This window comes from Drosophila eugracilis, unplaced genomic scaffold (assembly GCF_018153835.1).
Source record: "Drosophila eugracilis isolate 14026-0451.02 unplaced genomic scaffold, ASM1815383v1 contig_1765, whole genome shotgun sequence".
Taxonomy (NCBI): domain Eukaryota; kingdom Metazoa; phylum Arthropoda; class Insecta; order Diptera; family Drosophilidae; genus Drosophila; species Drosophila eugracilis.
This window is the reverse complement of record NW_024572605.1, coordinates 1,351,712-1,375,397: the sequence shown is the minus strand read 5'-3', so window position 1 is coordinate 1,375,397 and position 23,686 is coordinate 1,351,712. Positions and strand designations below refer to the sequence as shown.

Genomic DNA, 23,686 nt, shown 5'->3' with positions numbered 1-23,686 from the left:
CTTAGAAAAAAGCACATACACATATAATTGCATTTACACATAGAAAGCTCAAAAATGTTCAGTCTTTAAGTCTATGTTAAACTTAGCTTAACTTAATTCTTGATTTCGAGGTCTTATTAACTTAAAAAAGTATTAACACTTTGGAATCGGTAACACCCTGATTCTTAATTTGTTCAGAAAGCTATATTTAACGGATCAGAGGTAAAAGAAAGTGAAAATGGACCCTTATAGGTCCCGTATTAAGTATTGTTTTGACAATTGGATTATTTTCTATCCGTTAGAACGTTAGCCAATTTGATGAATAAAAATCATTTTAAACCCAAGGATTCTGATTCGTAATGTTATCCCATAAATGATAATGACTACTCTGGTAGGTTTTCCTGATATTGAAGATAATTGATCGGTTCCTATGGTTTAAAAGTGACAGGCGAATTTATCAGTGGATACAAGGATTTTCGCTGCATTGACCTTGAGATATTCAACTTAGTTTAAATAAAATCTGGTTTTCTATGATTTTAGACAATCTTCTAACAAAAAATATCGTTTTACAGAGAAGAAAAGGGTTTACTAGAACATGTGTGTATCTATTTTCATATTCGCAAAGTGGAGTGAAGGCTTTTTCTTTTGTTAATCAACGAATTGGAACGAGTGCCTAAGTCTTTATCTTCATATACTCGTATGTATGTCCAACAAAGCACCAATGGATATTCATAGGCCTAGAAGAAGCTCAAGAGATAATACCCTTCCTTTTGAAGCAAATAGAAATTATGTGAGACGTTAAACTTTTATAATTATTCTTAAAATGACATTGAATATCAATTAATTTTTCATTACCTTTATAACTAAATGCTATAATGCTGTTATAAACTGTATCTAATAATGTGTAGGAATTTCAGCGAATAGTTATTTCTATTAAGATAGACTGTTTTAAGTTTGAGCATCAGCACATTTCCCTAGGCTAGAAAACTTTGAAAACCACTAGTCCTTAAGGACTGCGTTCGACACCCCGTCAGCAATGGCATGTCCTTTAACGGTCAAAAACAGGTCTAACCCCAGTTGTAGGAGTGGGCTGAAGTCGAACCAAGCCGCCAACTGGTTTTCAAATAGTCAGCTAGGAGCAGCGGAGAGCATCGAAGCGGAAAGGTTTTCCAACCCCCACAAATGCAGGAGCGCCTTTTACTTCGCCAGCTGCACAGCGCACACCTCACAGCGATCTCCCTAGAATATGTCCACACGATGATTATTCTCCGAGAGTCATGCACAAGTGGCACGGGCTACAGTGGATCGTGTGCCAGAGAGGAAGTGCCGGCATTATCTCGGCTAAATTCGAATACGTTTGGTTCCGCTGGGTGGTTTTAGCCAAGAGCTCTCGGATCGGTTCTCCCGTGGCCAAGAGCGATCAGTTGCTATAGTTGTACCATGCAGAGCGGTCGGTTGAGTTAGGATCGCTTGTGCAAGTTGATCTGCCGCGGTGGTATATACGAGGAAGTGTAAATAGACCGTTATGGATTCCCTACTCATTGTTATTCTTGCAATCGGACTATTCCAGAGAGGTACAGCTCAATCCTTTGGCTGTGTAACCAAACATTCTGCATTTGAGAACTATTTTTAAATTAAGAAATGAAATCATTCAAAAAGCGTATATAAACTTAAACCAATACAGCGAATGTACATACATCGCACAAACCTTGAGAAAAATAATGACAAATCGGATATCTATAAATACGAACGTTTACAGCTAAATACAGCTTTAAGTTAACATGTGCGATCGAAAGGGACATAATGGGCTATTGTGATACTCGAATATCCTTTTACTATTGGAAAAACAAAACTATAAAGGTTTTTAAGTGATTGTTCCTATTAAGTGCATTAGGTAGATAACAAAAGCCACTTTCAAAAACATACAATACTAGGATATTTAAAAAAAATCAAAGAGATTTCCAAAACTTTTGAAATTTATAAATGAAACTGTACAACTTTATAGGTAACCAGTAATATTTACTAAGTAAAAAAGACACTGGACGCATTTTGGCACATACGAAAAACTAACAAATGAAAAATGATAAAATTTTGGTTTGTTATTAGTTTCTATTTTTAAACGAAACAGGCATCTGTTCGCGTTTTTCGTTTTCATAAATATAAGCTTTTTCGCCAAAATATATATAGATAACCGCCTATACATATATTTGAATACATGCTGTGATAAATGTGTTTTGGATTTGACTATATAATATTCCAAACAACGCCTCGTATTCTGTTATTTTGAGACATTGCTTTTTAAAAACCTTTTCATTTTTGAATACATTCCCTAAAACTTCTACAAAGTAATATTTGTTTTTATTTAGAAGCGATATGCTATCCCACAAGAGATGAGACCGATGATAAGATTGTAGTCCTTCAAAATGAACAGATGGACCCAACAATTTTGGACTGTGATTATAATGTCGAGGAGAACCCAAAGTTTATTATCGTAAAATGGTACAGAAATGAAAAGTCTATATATCAGTGGATCTTTGGAAGCCCTCCACGTGCGATCGTGAGTGTTTATAAAAGCCTGTACTGCATATAGAATTTAATACATTTAATATTATTTTATGAAAGCCGGAGTATAAGAACGAAATAGACAGCACCTATGAGGGCTCTTCCGAACCGAGTAAGCAGTACAGCTCATTGGCACTTATAAATCCTACGATAGACACCACTGGAGACTACAAGTGCGTGGTTCAGACCCCCTTGAACACGACCACTAATCACCAGCGGATTCAGGTCATAGATGTGAGAAACTACACCTTGGAGCTGTCCCACAAAACGATCCATAATGAAACGCAGCTGAACTGCACCGTGACGAATGTTTATCCCAGACCAACTATCACGATCGTGTAAGGTGGTGTCCCCTATTAATGTTAACCATTGGTATTTATCCGTTTACTTTATTTCCAGATCAAACGATCAGGACGTTGTGAAGAGGGAGCCCATGGTATTTGAGAACGAGGAGGGATACTTTGACGGCAGCGCAGTTGTAGCGGCCTATGACACCGATGATGACCCAGACGCCTACCAGTGCTTTGTATCCTTCGATGGGTACGCCCAGAATCTGACCACTCGAACCACATCTGCATCGGCGGGAAGCAGCCACGTCGACTTCAACCCCTGGCTGTTTTGTTTTCTATACTACTTACTCTCCAAGCTGAAGGCCTTAATTTAAATAAAAACGTTGTTATTTATTGTTACTAAAATTATGTTTATTGAATTCTGTTTGCCATCCAACTATCTCTTCTATGCCCCTTCGGCTAGTTATCCATTTTGTAAATAAATACGAATACTTTACAAGACCAACTAAGTTAGGGTACTCTCGAACGTCTTAGGTTAATGTAGTTGTTTGCATTTTGGCTAAACCTCCTCTGGGAATAGGGGTCACCTCTGGAGGCTTCTAGATTTTAAATCTACAGTAGCCCATGTTGGTTTGCTGCTAAATTAAATGTGTAAGTTAAATGAGGTGGAACTTGAACTCCAATGCAAACAAAAGAAAAGATGGGCTGAATTTCGGAAATGTTGAATATTTCTGTTTATTGATATGTTGGGCTAGAGTCCAGTAGCAGATTGGAACAGCCGTTGAGATAGGCTTTGTGCAGCTTGTTAGCGAACTCCTTATCGTTCTGGATAAGGTACGTGAAGGCCTGGACAAACTGCGCCGAGTTAAGGGGCTGCAGGGTCTCCGGGTTGCCGTTGTTGGGTACATCGAACATTGTGGGCGGCATGAGCGCCGGGCCAGGTTTGTCCCCAGCCAGCAATCTACGCAAGCACTTGCCGGCATCATCATTGGCCATCAAAGCCGATGAAGAAGGGGCACTGGTTGGAGATTTGGCCGAAGCATAGATCTTTCCGATTTTTAGCTCGCTTAGAAGCTGAGTGTTCAGTTGCTGGGCCTTTTGGAAGGGCGACAGCCGGTTCTCGTGGTTATCCCTACTTGCGGGTGGCAAAAGATCCTCCCCTGGAGTGCCTGCCCGCTGCTGCTTTTCTAGCTGGTCTACAGACAGCGGCTGGACGCGGTGAAACAATGACTCCGCAGTGGCCTGCTTGGCCGACTCAAAGAACTTAAGGACATTGCCGGCCGTCACATTTTCCGCCGATGGGGTCTTTGGCTGACCGCTCACCTGGGCGTTATAGTCCTTCTGCGCCTTGCTTAGCATGTTAAATATACTAGCATTGTTTTCTTGCTTGCTCTGCTGGGGTGCCGGCGCGTGCCGTTGGGCCTGTCCATTGCTTCCCTGGTCCTTGGACTTCAGCAGCCCGTTCACCAAGCCACTGATGCGGTCGCACTCCTCGCTGTTGTAGAACCAGAAGCCCCGGATACGGGAACGCTCGTTGCGATACAGTAGGAACGGTGGCTGCGACTGCAGCTCCATGCTGCCGGTAATCGGCTCTACGAAAGACGTGGTGTTCAGTCGGTTGTTAATGAAGATGCTGTGGAAGGGCTCCGCATTGCGGTGGTATATAAAGAATGCTCCCTCGACGTCCGTCTTTTCCCACTCATTCTGAGCCGAGTTGAACGTGTAGAAGGCGACGTGCGCGGACGAGTCCACGATCTCCTTGGCGTACGGGTCGATTTTCTTAATGGCCGAGAGGTTCATTCGCGTTATGCTTTCGTCGGCCATTGTATTTGTATCGGTGTGCTAATAATCAGGCAGTGCTATTGCGAATTGCAATTATATTATTTGTGAATTTAACAATACCCCTTACGTACATACACAGTGTGACCAAGTCTATTTAAAGGGAAATATATTGAACTCCAACAAAATTCAGGGGCTTACATTTTTGCAAGCTATAAATATTTTTATTTAATTCAATCCCTTTTTGAAAAATAAATAATTCTATTAAATAATGGAAAATAGATTTTTAATTCTGTCTTTTATTTTTAGAAAGTTATAAATCCTTTGTCGTATTCAAAATTTGACAAAAATATATTCAGAATTATTAAGATATACTTATACAAGTTAAAATAATTTGTTTTGAAACATAATTTTAAGTTAAATAATAATTTTATTTTATTATCTTAGAACTGGAACTTTGATCATTTAGCATTAATTACTCTTGGCCACACCACACAAAAACAGGCGGGAAAATTGGCCAACCAGTTCTAATAGCATCGCTACTTTATTGGTTAGAAGCTATTTTACTATCAAAATGCAGAAGTCTATAACGTAAGCACACTTAAAGAATGGTGATATTAAATCAAAATCTAAAAATTTCTTACCTTAGCTCTTTCTTCAAGAAAAAGTCTGATGCAGCCGATAGCTCCTCACCGCCAAAAAAAGTTCCCAAGTACGATGCTCACTTTTTTTTTTTTTTTGCTAATTCGCAATTTAATAATAATTTTAGGATTGATAAAGAGACAGATCAAGGAGTTGAACCTATCATAAAGACTAAGAGTGTGTCCCCAGATATTAAGACAAAGGTTAAACCTATGTCTGTGGATTCTGTGGAAAAAACAAGTCCATTAAAAGAAGTTAAAAAAGAATTAAATGATGCCGAACATAAGCCGACTGATAAAAAGGTCACTACTATAGGCCTAAACTCAACCGCTACTAGCAAGGAGGACATGGAAAACTACGATCCTTCTGCCGACTCCTATCATCCGCTCAAAAATGCCTACTGGAAGGGCAAGAAAGTGTATATAAATCGGATTAAGCCACGTTAGTTTTTACTTTAACCAAATAATCTATTTTCAGCACTCCGTACTTCGCATTGGCTCGCACATTTCAAGTAATCGAGGAGACCAAAGGACGCCTTAAAATGATTGACACGCTTAGCAATTTCTTCAGCTCAGTGATGTTGGCAAGTCCAGAGGATCTAGTGCCTAGTGTGTACCTTAGCATTAACCAACTAGCCCCTGCCTACGAGGGATTGGAACTGGGAGTTGCTGAAACCACGTTGATGAAGGCCATATGTAAGGCCACGGGTCGCAATTTGGCTCATATTAAATCACAGACGCACTTGATCGGAGATCTCGGAATTGTGGCCGAACAGTCGCGCGTTTCCCAGCGCATGATGTTCCAACCTGCTCCTCTAAATGTCAGGGATGTTTTCAGGAAACTGCGGGAAATAGCCAAGATATCTGGCCAGTCCAAGATGGATCAGGTGTACAATATGTTTGTGGCATGTAGATCATCAGAGGCTCGCTTTTTCATTCGATCTTTAATAGGAAAGTTGCGAATTGGCATTGCCGAACAGAGTCTGCTTACAGCTCTGGCTATTGCTCTGGTCAAAAAGAACCACATCGACGATTGCAAAGCTAGTAAGGTTCCCGAAGTTTATAAGGATGAAATAGCAGATACAACTTTGCTGCTTAAAACTGCATACAGGTGAGAGAGAAATTTATAATCGATTATCACATATTAACAGAGTTATTTCAGTCAATGTCCCAATTATGACATAATTATTCCAGCCATTTTAAACTATGACATCAAGGAGCTTCAAGAACGCTGCCCCATGCATCCTGGTATGCCGCTGAGGCCTATGCTCGCCCAGCCCACGAAAGGCGTTCACGAGGTTTTTGAAAGATTTGGCGGCATGCGAATCACCTCCGAGTGGAAGTACGATGGAGAACGAGCCCAAATCCACCGCAACGAGAAGGGGGAAATCAGCATATTCTCACGCAACTCTGAAAACAACACGGCCAAATATCCAGACTTGATCGCCCGAAGCAATGGGTTACTTAAAGCCGAGGTCAAGTCATATATCTTAGACAGCGAAATTGTGGCCTGGGATGTCGAGCGAAAGCAGATTTTACCGTTCCAAGTTCTTAGTACACGAAAGAGAAAAAACGTTGACATCGAGGAAATTAAGGTCCAGGTCTGCGTCTACATATTCGATCTTCTTTACATCAATGGCAATGCATTGGTGACCAAAAACTTGTCAGAGCGTCGCAAACTCCTGCTGGAGAACTTCCAGGAAGTTGAAGGCGAGTGGAAGTTTGCCACTGCTCTTGATACCAATGACATAGACGAAGTACAGCAGTTTCTTGAGGAATCTATTAAAGGTTTGTCTACCTACATATCTACATTTTTTTTTTTTAAGTTTTATTCTCTAGGGAATTGTGAGGGCCTTATGGTTAAGACTCTGGATGAAGAGGCCACCTACGAGATTGCAAAGAGATCGAGGAACTGGCTAAAACTGAAAAAGGATTATTTATCCAATGTGGGCGACTCATTGGACCTCGTAGTGATAGGTGGCTACAAGGGAAAAGGCCGGCGTACTGGAACTTATGGAGGATTTTTGCTTGCCTGCTACGATACCGAAAACGAGGAGTACCAAAGCATATGCAAAATTGGAACAGGTATAATTTTAATTCAAGCACTACCTTTTGACCACTCTACTACTTACAATTAATTTAAGGTTTCACCGATGAGGATCTTCAGACGCACTCCGAATTCTTAAGCAAACACGTAACCAGCACCGCCAAATCCTATTACAGATACGACTCAAGCCTGGAGCCAGATCACTGGTTTGAACCAGTTCAGGTGTGGGAAGTCAAGTGCGCCGATCTGTCCCTCAGTCCGATCCACCGAGCAGCAATAGGCATTGTGGACGGAGAGCGCGGCATATCCTTGAGATTCCCCCGGTTCATTCGAATCCGCACCGACAAGAACAGCGAGAATGCAACGGACGCCAATCAGGTGGCCCACATGTACCAGTCACAGGATCAGGTTAAAAATAATCAAAAATCGTGCACACAAATGGAAATGGAGGACGAGTTCTATTGACCGTATAGCTCAGTCCATGTGTACATTTATTTAAGAATAAAACCCGTTATCGCTATTTGACACTATTTCCACTCTCTGGAGATTTCGAAACGCGTCGGTCGTCTAGTTGATTATCCTTCGCCTCTTTGGGCTTTGATTTGTTGCGACGGTTGGAGCGCTTTGTCTTCTTGGCTGTTTTTTCCTCTACTATCGAGGCCTCTCCATCCGAAGCGTCTTTACCGCCCGAACTTTGGGGCAGCTCATCTGATCCTACGCGGATCCGCGCTTTTGGTTGGTAAATGGCAATAGAGGGCCGATCCTATAAGTAAATAGATTTTTAAGTAGGTTCCGGTTATCGGAATGTTGTAAAAACGAACCTTGTTACGAATACGTCGCTCTTCCGAAGCCCGGAATTGTGCAGCCTTGATGGCCTCCTCGGCAGTTGAGTAGTGAGAAGGAGCTGCTACTTGTACTTCCCCGCGATTTTGCTTATTGGTCTGACTGCCGACAGCCTGTATAATTGTGCTTACAGCCTCTGACATACCAGTGTCTTCATTCCTTTCTTTTTCCTTCGTATCTTCCGCTGCCTTGGAAGTAGCTTGTAGTTCTAAATTTTGTTTTGGCTCTGGTTTGTTTTCTTTCTTTAAAATAACGATGTCCTTCTCAGCTTTTGGGTTTTTGTTTTGCTTGCCGGTACATGGTTTTTCCTTCTCTTGTTTTCCTGAAACCTCTACTTTTTTCTTATCCCGCTTCGCTAGTTTTCGTTGCTCGTGCTCCTCCCGTCGTCGCTGATCCCGCTCAGTTCGGCGCTTGGAGCGGGAAGTCTTGGCCTCGTTGCCTTGAGCTGCAGCCACCGGGGGATCCCTACCCTCTTTCTTGGTATTGTTACCTACAGTCTTCTTGGTATCTTCGCCACCGACTCCTGTGTCTTTGACCTTGCTGGTGTCCCCCTGTTCCGCCAAGCGGGCCTGCTTCTGCTCCTCACGCAGTTTGCGTTTCTCTTCGTTTCGCTTTCGAGCCTCCTCTCGGCGCTTCTCTTTCTTATTGGCCAAGTATTGCAGCAAGGGTGTGGACTTCACCTTCTCATCGGCCCGACGGTCAAATGAGAAGTCGATCTTGACGTCGCCCATTCGACTCGCCTCCTCCCGCTCGTCGGCTAGCCGCTGGATGAATTCCTGATAATGGGATTCGTTCTCAATTGTGTTCACTTTGTTGTCGTCATTCCTGGCCTTATTCTTAAAAAAACACTGGAAGGGGGCGTACTCCACGATAGCCATGTATTCTACACCCTTGGCGTCTACAAAGACGTAACCATCGAATCGGTCCCGGAACTGCAGCACTTCGCTGATGTCTTTCATAGACATGTCAATGTAGGCGCGGCAGGTGGCCTCTTGGCCCAGAGACCAGTCTGCTGGGCAGTAGTAATAGGAATCGTTTTCCGGCAACGGACCCACCTGGTCCAGGAAGTCGGTCTCTGTCATGGTGGGCGGCAAATGCCTCATGACAATCTATATAGCGTGTTAAACGGGGCCTTTAGAATCAGCTTGGGGTCAGACGTGTTAGGCATTACCTTGATTATCTGGCTGGTTTTGTCTTTTTTATCCTTGCGCCGGTTTACCCTTTGCTTTTCTTTGGGCTTTTCCTCGGCTATTATTTCAGACATTTTTAATTTTTTTTGTCTAAACGGAATCAAAACAAAATCGAAATGCGAACATCATGATGTACGTCCGATAGAGATGGCCCTTTCGTTCAGAACTAGTTAATTTATAAAGTTTTTGAATAAGTATTTTGGCTACTTTTACAACAATAAAGTAATTTGATTTCACATGAAATTAGTTTTTTTTTCATTCTGACAGTATTTCCTAGCATGTTAAGAATTATAAAATAAAAAAATATTTTAGCACGGCTTGTAGACTAGATGAAATCACTGCTGCCAACTGCTTTTTTTTTATGGGAAGAACAGAGAAAATAGCTAAAAAAAAAAATATGACACATAAAATCCGATAAAAAGCTAAAAACATTTTATCAAAAATACCAAAAAATGTCAAAAAAAAAAAAAAAAAAAAAAAGCACTTTAATATGTATAATATATATTAAATATAAATAAAGCTACTCATGGCACTTGTGTGATTCTTTGTTTTAGCGTGAGCTCGCAGATCACGTAGTTTAGCTGTAATAGTTGCAATAAACCCTCTGCAGATCTGTGTCACCCCTGCGAATACATGCCTCGAACTCATCACTTTTAAGCCAGACATCATGGCATTTTTGTTTATATTCTTTCGGCATTTTACAACTTAATTTACGCTCACTTTTTATATAGAGATGGAAACATTAAGCGAGTGATGAAATTAAAAAAAAAAAGATCGATACGCCACCACATTATCTGATTTGTTTGTAATTGACTATCGTAAAGCTCACTTTTCATGTTGTGTTAATTGTGTTTATAACGCAAAAAAATCTGGAAAAAGCCAAATGAATTTCTAAAAAAACCCGAGAATTCCCGCAATTTACAAATTTTTCCCGTAGTTATCCTCAAAAAACGCCAATTCTGACGGGAAAAAATCTAAATTGGCAGACTTGGTGAAATGAACTAGTTAATTGCGGCAAGTTCAGTCGAGCGCTTTTTTTTTACCATTTCACTTTTTTTCTCCTTAACTTTCAAACTTTTCGGTTATAAGAGCTAAAAGTCGTTAAGTCATTTCTTTCCTATTTAAATTATTTGGTAAGCATGCTTACACCTGGAGCGTAATACAAGTATTAAGTAAATATTATATACATATATAGGAAATTACAAAATTTAATGATGCCTACATTAAGCCCACCGTTGGGGTCGATCCTAAAATGCCATGTTTGTGTTTCCAATGAGGGCAAAATGTGGAAACAAGTTATAAATTGTTGTGCTGAAAAATCAAACCAGTTATCGGAGAATCTGTTCCAGCTTCAGAAACTTATAGAAAAGACCCATATGAGGGCCGAAGTTATTTGCAGAGGATGCAAGATGCAAAGATATTGCAGCGTTTCCCATCTCCTGGCGGATCGTCCAGAACACCAGCCAATTTGCAACGTGCTAAGGGAACTGCAGAGGTACAGAAAAATTGATCACCCGTTGCTGCTGGACGGAAAGATCAACGATCGTACGAAGCTGCAGTTGGTAATTTCCCAGCTGAAACTCATCCTTTCTGTCAAATTAGGAAGACCCCTCTCTCCACGGGAGCACCAACTTATCGGAAATCCCGCCGTATGCGATGTCTGTTTCAGCAGCGAAGCCTTGGAAGACTGTCAGGGATGTACCGGAGTGGCCTTCTGCTGTGCGGATCACCGTCGTCTGGTCGAGAATAATCACTCCCCACAGGATTGTCAAACGCTGGCTTTGATCGCAAGTCCTTTTCGCCAATTGGATTGCTTTGTGAACATCAATAATTTTCACAATACCAGCAAAATAAAGGAGACACATCTAATTGACGCTTTTTTTGAAGCCACCAACGTCAGGATTAGCAATACACCATGGACTGATTTGGAGTCGTTCCAGCTATTCGCCACCTGTTCCTCCTTTAGCGGCATCGCCAGTCTTTGCCTGGCAATGACGCACATTTTTTGGGTTCCAGATCCAAAAAGAGCTGTCGTCGTGTACGTAGTCGGTGCCACCGAGAAGACTTTGAACTATTTCCAGGATATGCACCTTCAGTTCTTATTTCTACAGTTCGCAAACATTCAACACATTCAGTTGCACTTCATTGGAAAAACACTTGGAAACATCGGAGAAATGGAGAAAGTCTTTCAAGTTAAGGACGTACAACGAACTGTGATAGAACGCTTTTATCCATTGTCATTTTCACAATTTTCATGCATTTTTAATGTGGATCCTACCTTGATTCTTATACTGCAACCTGATTTCATCGGAGCTGGGGAAACTATTCAGAATATGGTCGATTTTATTAAGAAACAGGATGTTGATGACGTTGACTGGCAAGAAGATTGTCTGTCAAGTATTCTTCGATCTGTTGGCGTTCCCATATGCTACACTTCGATCTCAATGATGCAAGCAATGTCCGATTTTACTGCTATTGATAGTTTAGCAAAGAAAAATAATATTTCCATCGAACGTGCTTATAATTTAACCGAAAATCCCTACCGTGAGATATTACCACTACTTAATCCTTGCCCAGTTGATTGGGAAAGGATTGTGTATGCCAATAACTACTTGGAGGTAGTCTTCACAAGTATTAAAAAGTACTAACTATAGATAGCCAAAGACTATATAAACCTAAACAAGTTATTAGTAATTAAGCAAGTTCAAAGATTGCCTTATAGTATACAGTACCAGTATTAATGTGAAATAGTACACCTCTTTTCGTTTATAAACATATTAAATATTATTAATTTATCAAAGACCATAAAGAATATTGAAAACAAGTTCGCAGTTTTCCGTTTCGAACGCGACTTTTAATTTAACCATGTTTATCCATATACATTTTTGGTAATTGTTTAAGAATACATTTTTTACCTACTTTATAGCCTATATTTTTAATAAGTATAAATGCTCAGTTTATCAATGCAGCCAGTTAACTATAGGAGGAAAACGATTACAACTATTACCGAGGGAATTGATTCAATATTTGGAAGCTTTGATCTAGAATGTTTTCTTTGAAATTACAACGATTAAGTCTATTAGCCAATAGAAAGACTGATGAAGATCACCCTCACATAAGTACGGCGCCTTGGTCCACGACTCCACCCGAAAGCCGCAGTTTTCCAGCAGCTCCATAAAACGGGCTGCCTCTTCCTCGAACGATGCCTGCCGCCCGTTGTTCTCTAAGAGCGGGCGCAGAGGCAAATGCGAGGTGTTCGTTTCAACATAGTGCATGTAGGGAAGTACTAGGGCCACCACGGCTCGTCCGTTGGGAGCGAGTGCCACGTGAATGTCCTCGAGAAGCTTGAAAGAATCGAAGCACCGGTCAAGTACGTTGAGACACAGAATCAACTCCAGGTTTTGCAGGCCTCCAATTTCGTTAATTACGTTGAAGTTTAACTTTTTTAGCCGATCGCGCATGGTCCAGCTGGCTTCGGTCGCAAAAACCCGGAGACCGGCACTGCCACTCAACTCGGAAACGGTGTTGGCCACTCGCAGCGAAATCTCGCCATCGCCTGCTCCGATGTCCAGTAACGTAAGCTGTCGTAAGGAGATTAAAGTATTGACCAATTGTAGAGGCTTCTATCCTACCGGTTCGTCTCCACTGGGAGTTTGAAAACCACCAGCCAGTAATAACTTGCGGAACTGGTCTTCAGATAGGATGAACATAGAGCCACGCTTTAAGAATCCATTGATATCCGTCTGGGTCATGAAGAACTGGAGAATGGACCTGGCCAGGGCGTGCCACAAGTGGGTCCAGATATTGGCCGACAAAGCTTTAGCGCGTTCCAGCCAGCTCACAGTGGTGGCATCCGGCTCCAGAGGCACGAACTTGGCCTGGAATCTCGGCGATAATTCATGGTTCAAGGAGTACCACTGAAATGTTAACATACGCTTATGAAATGTGAAACTGCAGTCAATTTCGCTAAAGGGGATTACCTTTCGGGTGTCTATGTCCTCTAGGGAGTTGTCGTTGTGAAATTTGGCGTGGATCACTCTGGCCAAAGTGCCTCGGGGACGGTAAACAGCCATCTGTATATATTTTTAATTATTCTTTTATTTACATTTCTAAGTGTATTTAGTTTAGTTTGTTCATTCGTTTTTGTGTTTGAAGAACTAGTATTTTTCAGGGCTGGAAGCGTTCCCTAGCATAGTTGTATTTAGAACAGATGATGTGGAATCGATAGTTGAAAGTACCAGCGGGAAAGTTGTACTAAGTGCTTGGAAAGTATAATACATAAATATAATAAAGAAATGTAAGAGGTTTTATGACTTATTAAGGTTATACTATTGTAAACTATTTTTATGTCACTTAACAAACTTACTAAATAGTTTTTGTTCATAAAAATACTGAACATATTTTCCTGTTTTATCCAAACACGACAGAATAACTAGTATATAATTATTCCTTATTTTAGTAATAAATTTAATAAATCTCTTTAAAATTGACCACATATGATATTTTTTTTTAATTTTTCAAATACTTTTTTAATTTTATATCGGTTTGGACCACTTTGTCGTCTGAACGATTATTTTTAGGGCACGATACACGTACACTTTTTATTTAGCTGCTGTCGAGTAATGTATACAAAATAAGCGGCGGCTATTTTTTGTTATTTTAATGAAACGTAGTGGATTGCGATGAGCACGAACGTTCTAGTGAGCATGGATGAGAAGGCGGTGGCCGACGACCTACCGTATTTCCAGGAGAAGTTTCCGGGCAAGGTGTGCTGTTTATGCAATCTCGGTGAGAAAAGTGCCTTGGGCCAGGGTGAGATTCTCCAACTGAAGGCGCCCGCGCCCGCTGAATTAAAGGAGAAATATTCCACGGAACGACTGAAAGAGGACAGTTCTATGCTGATATACGGAACCAAACAGCCGCCAATTAATTCAGGCGAGTGCCATTACGAGTTGGACAAGATTGGCCAGCCAGAGGTAGTGCATCCTGCAGAGTTTTTGGATGAGGGCTTCGTCTACGCGCACCGCATGTGCATAATGTGGTCGCTACGCAAAAGTCAAATAAGCGATGTGGACGCTACGTATTTCGCTAGCCACTTTGCGGAGTTTTTAGAGAAGAAGTGCAACTTCTGCGGCCGCTACGGGGCCTCTATCCACTGCAAGATGAACTGTCACCAGGTGCACCACTGGCCATGTGCGGCCGCCGCAGGCTGCCTTCTCATATTGGAGAGTTTCACGGTCTTCTGCACGGAGCATTTGAGTCAAGTGCCTGTGATATGTAAGTGATTAGAATGTTAACTCTCTCAGAACTAATGGATTAACTTGCAGGCAGCGACAATAATGTGGAGTGTATAACGTGCTCCTCACTGGGGGACCTGTCCAAGCTAATTATGTGTAGTACCTGCGGAGACCACTTCCATTCAACCTGCATCGGCCTGGCCAATCTACCAGGTAAATTCACACAATATTTACTTGTATTAGTAAATCTACATATTACTTTATTAGACACCCGTTCAGGCTGGAATTGTGCCCGCTGCACAAAATGCCAGATCTGCAGACAGCAGGACTCGAATGACACAAAGTACGTGAAGTGTGAGCAGTGCCAGAAGATCTATCATGCCTCCTGTTTACGCCCAGTTATCGCAGCTATACCTAAATACGGATGGAAGTGCAACGTAAGCATATACAAAAGCTTATACTTACTTACTGGTAATGCATATCTAAATTGTTTCAGCGTTGTCGCGTTTGCACAGATTGTGGATCAAGAACCCCGGGCGGTGGCAGTTCTTCCCGCTGGCACAGTCACTACACAATCTGCGATTCGTGTTATCAGCAGCGGAATAAGGGTTTTTCCTGTCCGATTTGTCAAAAGGCATATAGAGCAGCATCCCACAAGGAAATGGTGAAGTGTAACTGGTGCAACAAGTACGTTTTGATCTCGTTTGGCTAATTAGTCTTCCATTTTTAATTCTTCTCGTGGGTTTCTTTCAGATTTGTGCACAGTACGTGTGACGAAGAGGCGGATTTAACGGCTTACCACAAGAAAAAGGAGCAGAATCCAGATTACGATTACGTGTGTCCGAACTGTAAAAGTAATTCATCCGGTCCGGGAACATCCCAACAGGCAATCGATTCGATTGTTTTGTCTGCTATGGATTCGTCATCAGAGCAGATGAGTATCAAAGAAATTGAACTTGACCCGTTAGAGGGTAAACCCACAATGGATCCATCTAGCGATGAATTCCACAAACTGCCCACCGGCAAGAAAAAAGTGTGCCTTCCAAATGTCCGCGGAAAGAGTGGAAAGTTTGTGCTACATCGTATGGGTGTTATGTCACAGATCAACAAGAAGCGTAGCACGCGGGGTAAAGGACGCCAGCTTGCGTTGCCCAGCATATCGAGCGATCGCTGCATGAGTCGAAATATGGAAACCGATTTCACCAGTGACAAAAAGCTGCTATTATGCTCGGCGCGGGACAAGTTTATCCAAGCGCAAGATATCTGCGTTATGTGCGGCTCACTGGGCATTGAAAGCGATTCGGTGATGATCACTTGTGCTCAGTGCGGCCAATGCTATCATCCGTACTGTGCCGGTGTGAAGCCTTCGAGAGGCATCCTGCAGAAGGGCTGGCGATGCCTGGACTGCACAGTGTGCGAGGGTTGTGGAAAGAAGAACGACGAGGCGCGCCTTTTGTTATGCGATGAATGCGACATTTCTTACCATATTTATTGTGTTAATCCCCCACTGGAAACCGTGCCCTCTGGCAACTGGAAGTGTTCCTTCTGTACACTTTGCCAGAAATGCGGTCGTAATCCCACCGATAAGAGCGAGTTCGGAGACTCCAACATGCTCGAATGCCCGCCCTGCACCAGCCAATCGTTGTGTCCCATCTGCAAGAACCCTTACAGCAACGGTGAGATGATTATTCAATGCGAGCACTGTGAGCTTTGGTCGCACTTCCTCTGCGACACCATCAACGCTCAATTGACCATTGATTACTACGATAGTAATGTGTACAAGTGTTTAAAGTGCCGCTGCTCTACGAGAAACATGATGTCCCTGACGGATACCAAGTCTGGTAACGATGATGCGACCGTCATTGGTCCTCCGACAAGCAAAGCATTTGTGCACATCACAGCCTCTGGACCGAGTTTTGATGCCAAAACTGGCCCCGATCGTAATCATCTTACCTTATCCAGCGATCTACCAGACGCTGCTCCGGAGGCCATTCATTGGATTGACGGCGTTTGCCTAAGCGAAAGCGGATTAGGAATGATAAAGTCTCTATCAACGGAGATCAAACGAAAGCGCAAGATGCGCCAGCCTATCGGCAATGGCAAGGATAGCCAAGCAGATAACGGTGCTGAGGAGGGGCACGAAAAGTACAAAGACGGAATGGTCTGGGATGGGACGGAGAACGCCATTCCCGAGGGTTTCACTATCACCACCAACGATGAGGGAGTGCATATCTTACGCAAGAAGCGACAACGCAATCTGCAAAAGCTGGGCATTGGGGGGTTTTCTGTTCGCAATCGGGGTCTGAAAAAGGACAATGAGGAGACGACGGCTGCTGATCAATTAAATTCAATTATAACTATGGACAAAAAGAAGAAAATCATAAGAAAAAAGCAAAAGAACAAACTTATTGAAGCATATCCTGTATATCTACAAGAGGCATTCTTTGGAAAACCTCTACTGGAAGGCGGAGAGCATGGCATAGCCGAATCAGATTCTTCTGATGAAATTGATGCATCCATGAAGATATATTTCACTAGGGCAGAGCGTAAGAGCCCAGCCAATCAGGACACACCGGTGACTAACAAAAGTCCTGCAAAGACCGTGAAAAAAGTCAAGGCTGAGTTAAAAACTGAAAATAAAGCTCTTTTTATTGAGCAAATGCCAATGGGAATCCAGCATAAAAACGCAATGGCACCTGTTTCAAACGTGTTTGGTAATTATTTGCCTTTTTATTACCTTCTTTCACTCTATATTGACCAAGAATTTTCTCTTAAGATCCCCTTCAAACAGAGATTTCGAATACTGTGTTTGCCAACCGGCATCCATTGGATACGTTGGCTTCACCAAATATTCCCGAACTAGACACAGTGAATTCTGTAAATACGGTTGCATCAGCTGAAATTATTGAAAAACCAATTCGGTAAAGTCGTGTATATATTGAAAGACCTTTCTTATCTAAAACAAGTATACCGTATGCTTTGTTTCAGGGATTCACCAGTGGTGTTGGTCGATAATTACATGGTGCCAAACCAGTTGCCTCAGGACCAAAAGTTTCACAATCAGCTATATTTGCCAGGAAATATTGCCGTTAACCCCGTCCAACAGCTTCATTTCCGCCAACAAGAGCATTTAAAGGCACAGAATACCAATAAGCAGAATATGCAAACTATGAATAGCCAAGTTGTTTTGCAACCCGATAAGAGGCCAGAAGAAGATCAAAAGGTTGTTGAACCCGTGGCGGAAAATTTGAACGCTGGCACTCAAAAGACGGCAGAGAAAATGCGAAAGGACGAGGGTATAATGCCATTTGAATACTTTTGGACTATGTTTAACATAATTATATTTTATTGCAGACCTTGGTTTAATGGCCACCATTTCGGCAGTTTTGTATGCCAATACTGAGCATCCGAACCTAAAAGAATTGTTCCCCAACTGGAATGATCGTTGCAAGCAGATTTTAAAGAGATGGCGGTCGTTATGCAACGAGAAAAAGGCTCCGTTCTTGCAAAAGGCAAAGGATAATCGTTCGGCACTGCGGCAGAGGAGAGAGCAAAATAAAATACCTATCCCACCAAAGCCTCAAAAGCAGGAAGAAATGGGAAGGGTTTGGAAACAACAGCCAAAAATAAAGGAAGACCAGCCGAACATGTTTGTTACGTACAGTAAGTTCAAAGGCAATATTATATTCCTGATTATAACATTTGTATTTCATTTAGATGGAAATGCTTACGATATGGCAAACTATGTAGGTGGCGCTGCGCAGTCAACGCCCAATAATCCCAACCAGCATCAAGTAATGCCCAATGTCAACGAAAATTTAGTGATCAAGGCCACGATGCAAAGGACTCAAGTACACACGTCGACTGCTACTACCTTAAAAATGACCCCCATGGACAATCGGCTGGAGTTGAACACTGTTTATGGAACCGAACCCATTGGAGATAAAAAGCTAAGGAACCTGCTGCAAAAGAATAGTACTGAACCAATGCTTATGGGAGCCAATTCGGACTTGTTCTTAGGTAATGATGTCATGCGACTGGGCATGATGCAAAATACCCCCATTACACAGAACAATCCAATGTTGAGCATAAGTGGAAAAGCACCTGAAGGCAGGGCCTTGGAGCAGGATGTAAAGATGAGCGAACCGCAGGAGGCAACGTCCTCTGCCGTGGAGTTGGAAAACGTAGGTTTTAGTGATCTTCTGGGAGGACTCGGCGAAGGGGACGACGATGATCTACTCAAGTCGCTCACTTCAGAAATTGGAGATGACTTTAATATTCTGGAGTATGCGGACCCAGAACTAGATGTGAATGTTCTCAACTCTCTAGATTTTGATGACAATGAAAAATGTTCTACATAGGAAAAAGAATCATTTAATTGGAAATAAAAAATGCAATATTTAATAGTAATAATAGGATGTTTTCTTTCTAAAAATATATTTAAAATTCATAGTCTCTTTTGGCGCCAAAACAAATATTAATCGATTACTTTTGTGTGTCTCAAAATATCGATCTAAAGTGAAGTTTTAACGATTTCATAAAATCAACATTGATTTCCCAAAGTCATTCATGTGAAGTTTGTACTATTATTGCTTTTTCACTTTCTGTAAATAATCTAGATAACTATGCAATCGTTCAGTATTCGGCACCTAATCTTGATTGTTTACGTATTTCAAATTTTATTTAATGGAACGTACTCCAAACTCAATCTCAAATATACAATTCTAAGGCAAAAGCAAGCGCCTGCGCCACAAAATATTACTTTGGGTAACCATTAAAGATAAAGCTTACAATTCACTATTTTATAATTCGATTTATAAGTTTATCAACAAAGAATCAAATATGATGCCCAGAAGACCATGCGAGTTATTTTCTATAAGAACAACACCAAAACTCTGGAGTCTTCAGCTTATGACGACACTTATGACCTCAATGGATCAGGTTGTTCAGCATCAGAAAAATTTGCCATAGTTTTACATGGCTGGATTCAAAGTTGCTCGGACGAGTGGGCATTATCCCTAATTGAAAGTAAGAATTTTAATAGTAAAAATTGCTTGTTCTAAACTCAGTCAATATTTCAGGGCTCAGTTATTACCGGGGCGGTTGTGTGATATGCATTGACTATAGTGTGGTAGCTAGTTCCTCATATATGCGGTTAGTTAATATGTACCAATATTAACCAATACTAATTCTCAAATTTTGAAAGATTATACACAAACTTTGACACCCTGACTAGAGCCATATCTTCCATTATTTTAACGCTGTTTAAGCAGGGATTCGAGCCAAAGAAAGGTTATATGTTTGGGTTTAGCTTCGGTGGACAACTCGCTTCAGCAGTTGGAAGATCTTTATGGCCCAAATATATAATCGAAAGCATAGACAGTGAGTACTTCAAGCCATTTTCAGTCTTATATAAATTTTTTCTCTGTTTCAGCGTGTGATATGGCCGGTCCCGGATTCGATCCCATCGCAGTGGATCACTCAAAGGCAGGCAAACATGTCCAGTGCTTTCATTCGAGCCGCGACAAAGGCACCTTTGTATACTCCTGCCACCGAAACATAATGCTTGGCAGCTGTGGCCTCAAGCAGCCCTCAGTGGCCAGTCAGCTTCACTTAGGAAGTCACGGTCTTTGTGTTGATATATACATAAACACCTTTGACTATCCCTTCTACGCCCTTAACTCAACTCCTCCAGAGTGCTTCACTTGGCATAAGGCAGCCAAGATACCGGAGGGCTATACAGTGGGTTACGAGGAAAATTTTGACTCTCAGGTCACAGGGCAAATCTTTGTGCCAACTAGTCTGCACTATCCATACAACTTGTCCAAAAAGCAGCTTAAATTGCTGTCTTAAAATATAGATTAGCGTTGCATTCATTTTTGTCTGTTTAAGTAGACCAATAATATTTACCAATTTAAATAATAGTTTTGTTTTGAATTTATAAGAAAACACCACTTGGTATTATTTTATTCAAAGCTAAGGCCAACTGAATTAAAATATCATGTATGGTTTATTGGAATTCAGCTCATATCGTTCGTAGTTAAGTTTTAATTCACCAAAAATATATTTCAAATTAAATTTGAATTATGTATATACATTATATCGGTAAACCAGCCATATCAATTTGCTTACTGATTCGGGCAGTCGTTGGGCGACTGTTTCTTGTTACCGGCAGGCTTTTGGCCTTTTGCTGGAGGGGCATCGTCGTCGTCATAATCATCCTCTTCATTCTCAAACTCCTCCTCATCCTCGTCGTCCTCATCATCAACAATGTCGCCAGTGTAGTAAAGCACGGCTTTTGGGATAATTCTGGCCCGAATGAAGTGACCAATTTCAAAATCGGTGGCCAATATCTTCAAACACAAATTAGTAAAGAGCCTGAAGGTAAACTCTGAAAAATCAAGCTCACCTGTTGAGATTCATCATCAATTTCGTCCTCGTTGGCTGGAACCTCTGGTGGGTTGAAGAAATTGAAGAAGGAATCCGTTGGAACCTGCTTGACGATGGTGCGCACTGCGCCACGTTCCTTATGCTTCTGCTTCTTCCGGATTGTCTTGACGGTAAGGTTCATCTTTTTCTCCCAGTTGATGGTGCACCCCTAGTGTAGATTTTATTTTGAATATGCATCCATCCATTGGAATAAAATAAGAGTAACATACCGTGCACTTGTAAATCTCTGGACCTTCAAATGCGAACGGATCGTCAGGATCAACAGTGGACTTCAAAACGTACTGTTTTGTAAGTACCGAGTTGGAGAAGTACTCGTTTTTATCGAAATGGAACTCCAAGGTGTACGAATGCTAAAGGATATAATTGGTTAGACAAAAAAAAAAAAAAAAAAAAAAAAAAAATTACAACTTACCCCATTATCGTACTTGATTGATATATCGATCAGTTTTCCCAGAGCTGGTTCGTCGTGGGTCTGAACCATCTCAGAAAGAATGGCCGTGTTGCGGAATACAGTCAGCCAGAAGCCGGGAATGCCCTTGGCGTCCTGGGGAATATTCTTTAAATTTTGTATTGATTCTCGCAGGCTATCAAGGTCCACGTTCTCGGTCAATGACTCCTGCTCCTTCCAGTTCGGCTTCTCTTCGGCTGGGTCCACCGTGCCCCCAATAATCTCCTTGCGCTTGTCAAACAACGGCTGGTACTGGACCTGGTACTTCTGCTCCAGCTTGTAAACCTCTTCAAAGAATTCGGCTTCGATTTTCAAATGCTCCAATTGCAGGTTCTTTAAGGCAACAATCCGATTCTGAACCGGAGGGGGTAAAGCCTTGACCATCTCCTGCAGATACTGGCGCCGCAAAACAGAGTTCATGTAGGCCGGCCTGGAAAGTAAGTGCGGATGTTTATAGTTATCGTCCTTGTCTCGCTGCCAAAATTTCGTCACTACTCACATCGTCTGGCAGTCGGAGCCAGACTTATCGTCCTCGATTTCGTTGCAGGACTCCTGGTCTACGTTTCCTTCTTGTGGAGCCTCCATTGTTCAATATATTATGCTGATTTCACTGAAAGATTTAAAACTCTTATTGTTTCGTTTTTGCTAATGATGTACAGAATGATGTACACATGTGCAGATTCTTATACAGAAATTTGCTACTGTAAAGGAATCCCAGATTACATGCGAAACTTTGACTACATATTTATTTCAACATCTAAATATTATAGAAGTTGGTATTCGCACACCCCGAAGGGCGTTTAAAAAATTAAAACGCCATTCGGCCGACAAGCAGAAATATGTGTGTGTGCATATGCGATTCAATGAAAAAGCTTTGAAAACACGTGGTGAGTCAAACAGGGCTTGTTTTAGGCAGAATCTGTGGGTAACTAATCACTTTGACTATATAAAACTTTAACAAATAATTGGGCAGTCAATTAGCTATCTAACTAAGCTAAGCATCCACAATTATTAAACTTACCTTCACTTGAAACAGACGAACGATGAGCACCGCGACGAAAATGTTTAAAAAGGAACGCTTCGGATCGTGGGTGAGGAGTCCATTTTCTTTGAAAAGGTGCTATTTTTCGATTGCCTGCGGCCACACTTATTTTCTTATCCGAGACACACTCCAGAATTTAAAAAGTTAAATGTAAATTTTATCTTTTAAATTCATTATTGAGTTGGTTAGTTTTTTTATTTATGTATTCAATATTCGAATATTATGGTTAATTATGAACTTAACTTAGTGCTTAAACTTTTTTACCAGTCGAACCATAAGTTAGGTGCCCTTGCTAATTGTTAAATATTTCAATGCTATTTTATAAAATCGGGTAGAAGAAGATAAAAGAATTCCCCTACCAACTATGGCTTACACCCAATCTTGGGATCGATAATTAAATCGTCAACTGAGATCCTAGCTTGAAAGTAGTAAATACTAAAAAACTTGTTACTAATTAAATTTAATATTTAAACAATTCAAAAAATTAAGAACTTGGACAAAAAGACTTAAGGTTTTCTTCTATCGATACTATCGGTATATCCAAATATAGAAAACTGATGCGGCTAAAATTAAAATCTTGAATTTCACAAATTATTTTAAAAAATTTAAGCTTATCAGTTAAGATAATAACCAATTTAGGAACTCTGCGCAAATTCGATACCTACTGGGGCAATCCGATCGAGGTGTTTCAAATTGATTTCATAGAACTATCGCAAAACCGCTGCAGCACTATGTAAACAAATTATTCTCTACATAGCGCATTTTAAAGTGATTTGCATATTTTAAACCATGGCGTTTCTTCTTTCAAACATAATTATTGTAGATATATTACCTACCAGGTCAAAGATGTCGAAATATACAGATAAGGTATACGTACATAACTACTACATAAACGTGAAAATTAGGAACTTTAATCTTATATGCGCAATTTCGTATTTAAAATGATGCAATTTTTAAAGTGGTCAAAAATGCATGCCAATATATGCACACACCTACATCAGCAAGCATTTATAGCCATCAGTTGTCTTTAACTGCCTTATAAATTTTGCCCAGAATCAGTAAAATTTCTGCGTTCACAATCGGCGAGATAGAAATTATCATAAGATGGTATCTTGGGTGCTAATTGCAATAAATATATCACTGGCGGACTTTTTTCCAAAATACAATCGGTATTCATG

The 23,686-nt window shown here is 41.2% G+C and overlaps 9 protein-coding genes across 9 annotated transcripts; 5 read left to right on the top strand and 4 right to left on the bottom strand.

Annotated features, from left to right (window-relative positions):
• Nucleotides 1-1,404: 1,404 nt before the first annotated feature.
• On the top strand, nt 1,405-3,336 carry LOC108107465. Its single transcript, XM_017215013.1, has 4 exons — nt 1,405-1,553; nt 2,346-2,536; nt 2,602-2,879; nt 2,941-3,336. Exons 1-4 carry the CDS (start codon nt 1,505-1,507, stop codon nt 3,203-3,205), a joined length of 783 nt encoding a protein of 260 aa, XP_017070502.1. The 5' UTR covers nt 1,405-1,504; the 3' UTR covers nt 3,206-3,336.
• A 205-nt stretch (nt 3,337-3,541) lies between these two features.
• On the bottom strand, nt 3,542-4,751 carry LOC108107464 (mRNA-decapping enzyme 1B). Its single transcript, XM_017215012.1, has one exon. The coding sequence runs from the start codon at nt 4,653-4,655 to the stop codon at nt 3,567-3,569; it is 1,089 nt and encodes a 362-aa protein (XP_017070501.1). The 5' UTR covers nt 4,656-4,751; the 3' UTR covers nt 3,542-3,566.
• Nucleotides 4,752-5,092: 341 nt separating this feature from the next.
• LOC108107351 (DNA ligase 1) lies at nt 5,093-7,818 on the top strand. Its single transcript, XM_017214851.2, has 7 exons — nt 5,093-5,201; nt 5,260-5,322; nt 5,380-5,670; nt 5,730-6,362; nt 6,414-7,039; nt 7,091-7,336; nt 7,396-7,818. The coding sequence occupies exons 1-7, from the start codon at nt 5,185-5,187 to the stop codon at nt 7,761-7,763; spliced, it is 2,244 nt and encodes a 747-aa protein (XP_017070340.2). The 5' UTR covers nt 5,093-5,184; the 3' UTR covers nt 7,764-7,818.
• LOC108107352 (regulator of nonsense transcripts 3A) lies at nt 7,742-9,655 on the bottom strand. The gene is made up of 3 exons (XM_017214852.2): nt 9,313-9,655; nt 8,120-9,250; nt 7,742-8,061 (listed from the first exon to the last, which is right to left on the bottom strand). The coding sequence occupies exons 1-3, from the start codon at nt 9,403-9,405 to the stop codon at nt 7,816-7,818; spliced, it is 1,470 nt and encodes a 489-aa protein (XP_017070341.1). The 5' UTR covers nt 9,406-9,655; the 3' UTR covers nt 7,742-7,815.
• Nucleotides 9,656-10,355: 700 nt separating this feature from the next.
• Nucleotides 10,356-12,131, top strand: LOC108107354. The gene is made up of 2 exons (XM_017214853.2): nt 10,356-10,464; nt 10,527-12,131. The coding sequence occupies exon 2, from the start codon at nt 10,543-10,545 to the stop codon at nt 11,977-11,979; it is 1,437 nt and encodes a 478-aa protein (XP_017070342.2). The 5' UTR covers nt 10,356-10,464; nt 10,527-10,542; the 3' UTR covers nt 11,980-12,131.
• Nucleotides 12,132-12,163: 32 nt separating this feature from the next.
• Nucleotides 12,164-13,498, bottom strand: LOC108107355 (methyltransferase-like protein 9). Its single transcript, XM_017214854.2, has 3 exons — nt 13,312-13,498; nt 12,964-13,248; nt 12,164-12,912 (listed from the first exon to the last, which is right to left on the bottom strand). Exons 1-3 carry the CDS (start codon nt 13,402-13,404, stop codon nt 12,373-12,375), a joined length of 918 nt encoding a protein of 305 aa, XP_017070343.1. The 5' UTR covers nt 13,405-13,498; the 3' UTR covers nt 12,164-12,372.
• A 453-nt stretch (nt 13,499-13,951) lies between these two features.
• On the top strand, nt 13,952-18,978 carry LOC108107442 (histone-lysine N-methyltransferase 2C). Its single transcript, XM_017214982.1, has 9 exons — nt 13,952-14,608; nt 14,659-14,781; nt 14,836-15,005; nt 15,065-15,255; nt 15,322-17,282; nt 17,345-17,489; nt 17,557-17,864; nt 17,923-18,231; nt 18,286-18,978. The coding sequence occupies exons 1-9, from the start codon at nt 14,014-14,016 to the stop codon at nt 18,927-18,929; spliced, it is 4,446 nt and encodes a 1,481-aa protein (XP_017070471.1). The 5' UTR covers nt 13,952-14,013; the 3' UTR covers nt 18,930-18,978.
• Nucleotides 18,979-19,131: 153 nt separating this feature from the next.
• LOC108107256 lies at nt 19,132-20,517 on the top strand. Its single transcript, XM_017214685.1, has 5 exons — nt 19,132-19,335; nt 19,390-19,596; nt 19,650-19,722; nt 19,775-19,950; nt 20,003-20,517. Exons 1-5 carry the CDS (start codon nt 19,194-19,196, stop codon nt 20,419-20,421), a joined length of 1,017 nt encoding a protein of 338 aa, XP_017070174.1. The 5' UTR covers nt 19,132-19,193; the 3' UTR covers nt 20,422-20,517.
• Nucleotides 20,518-20,608: 91 nt separating this feature from the next.
• On the bottom strand, nt 20,609-22,617 carry LOC108107255 (nucleosome assembly protein 1-like 1). Its single transcript, XM_017214684.2, has 6 exons — nt 22,488-22,617; nt 21,966-22,076; nt 21,431-21,896; nt 21,228-21,368; nt 20,978-21,166; nt 20,609-20,921 (listed from the first exon to the last, which is right to left on the bottom strand). Exons 2-6 carry the CDS (start codon nt 22,049-22,051, stop codon nt 20,697-20,699), a joined length of 1,107 nt encoding a protein of 368 aa, XP_017070173.1. The 5' UTR covers nt 22,052-22,076; nt 22,488-22,617; the 3' UTR covers nt 20,609-20,696.
• Between the last annotated feature and the right edge of the window lie 1,069 nt (nt 22,618-23,686).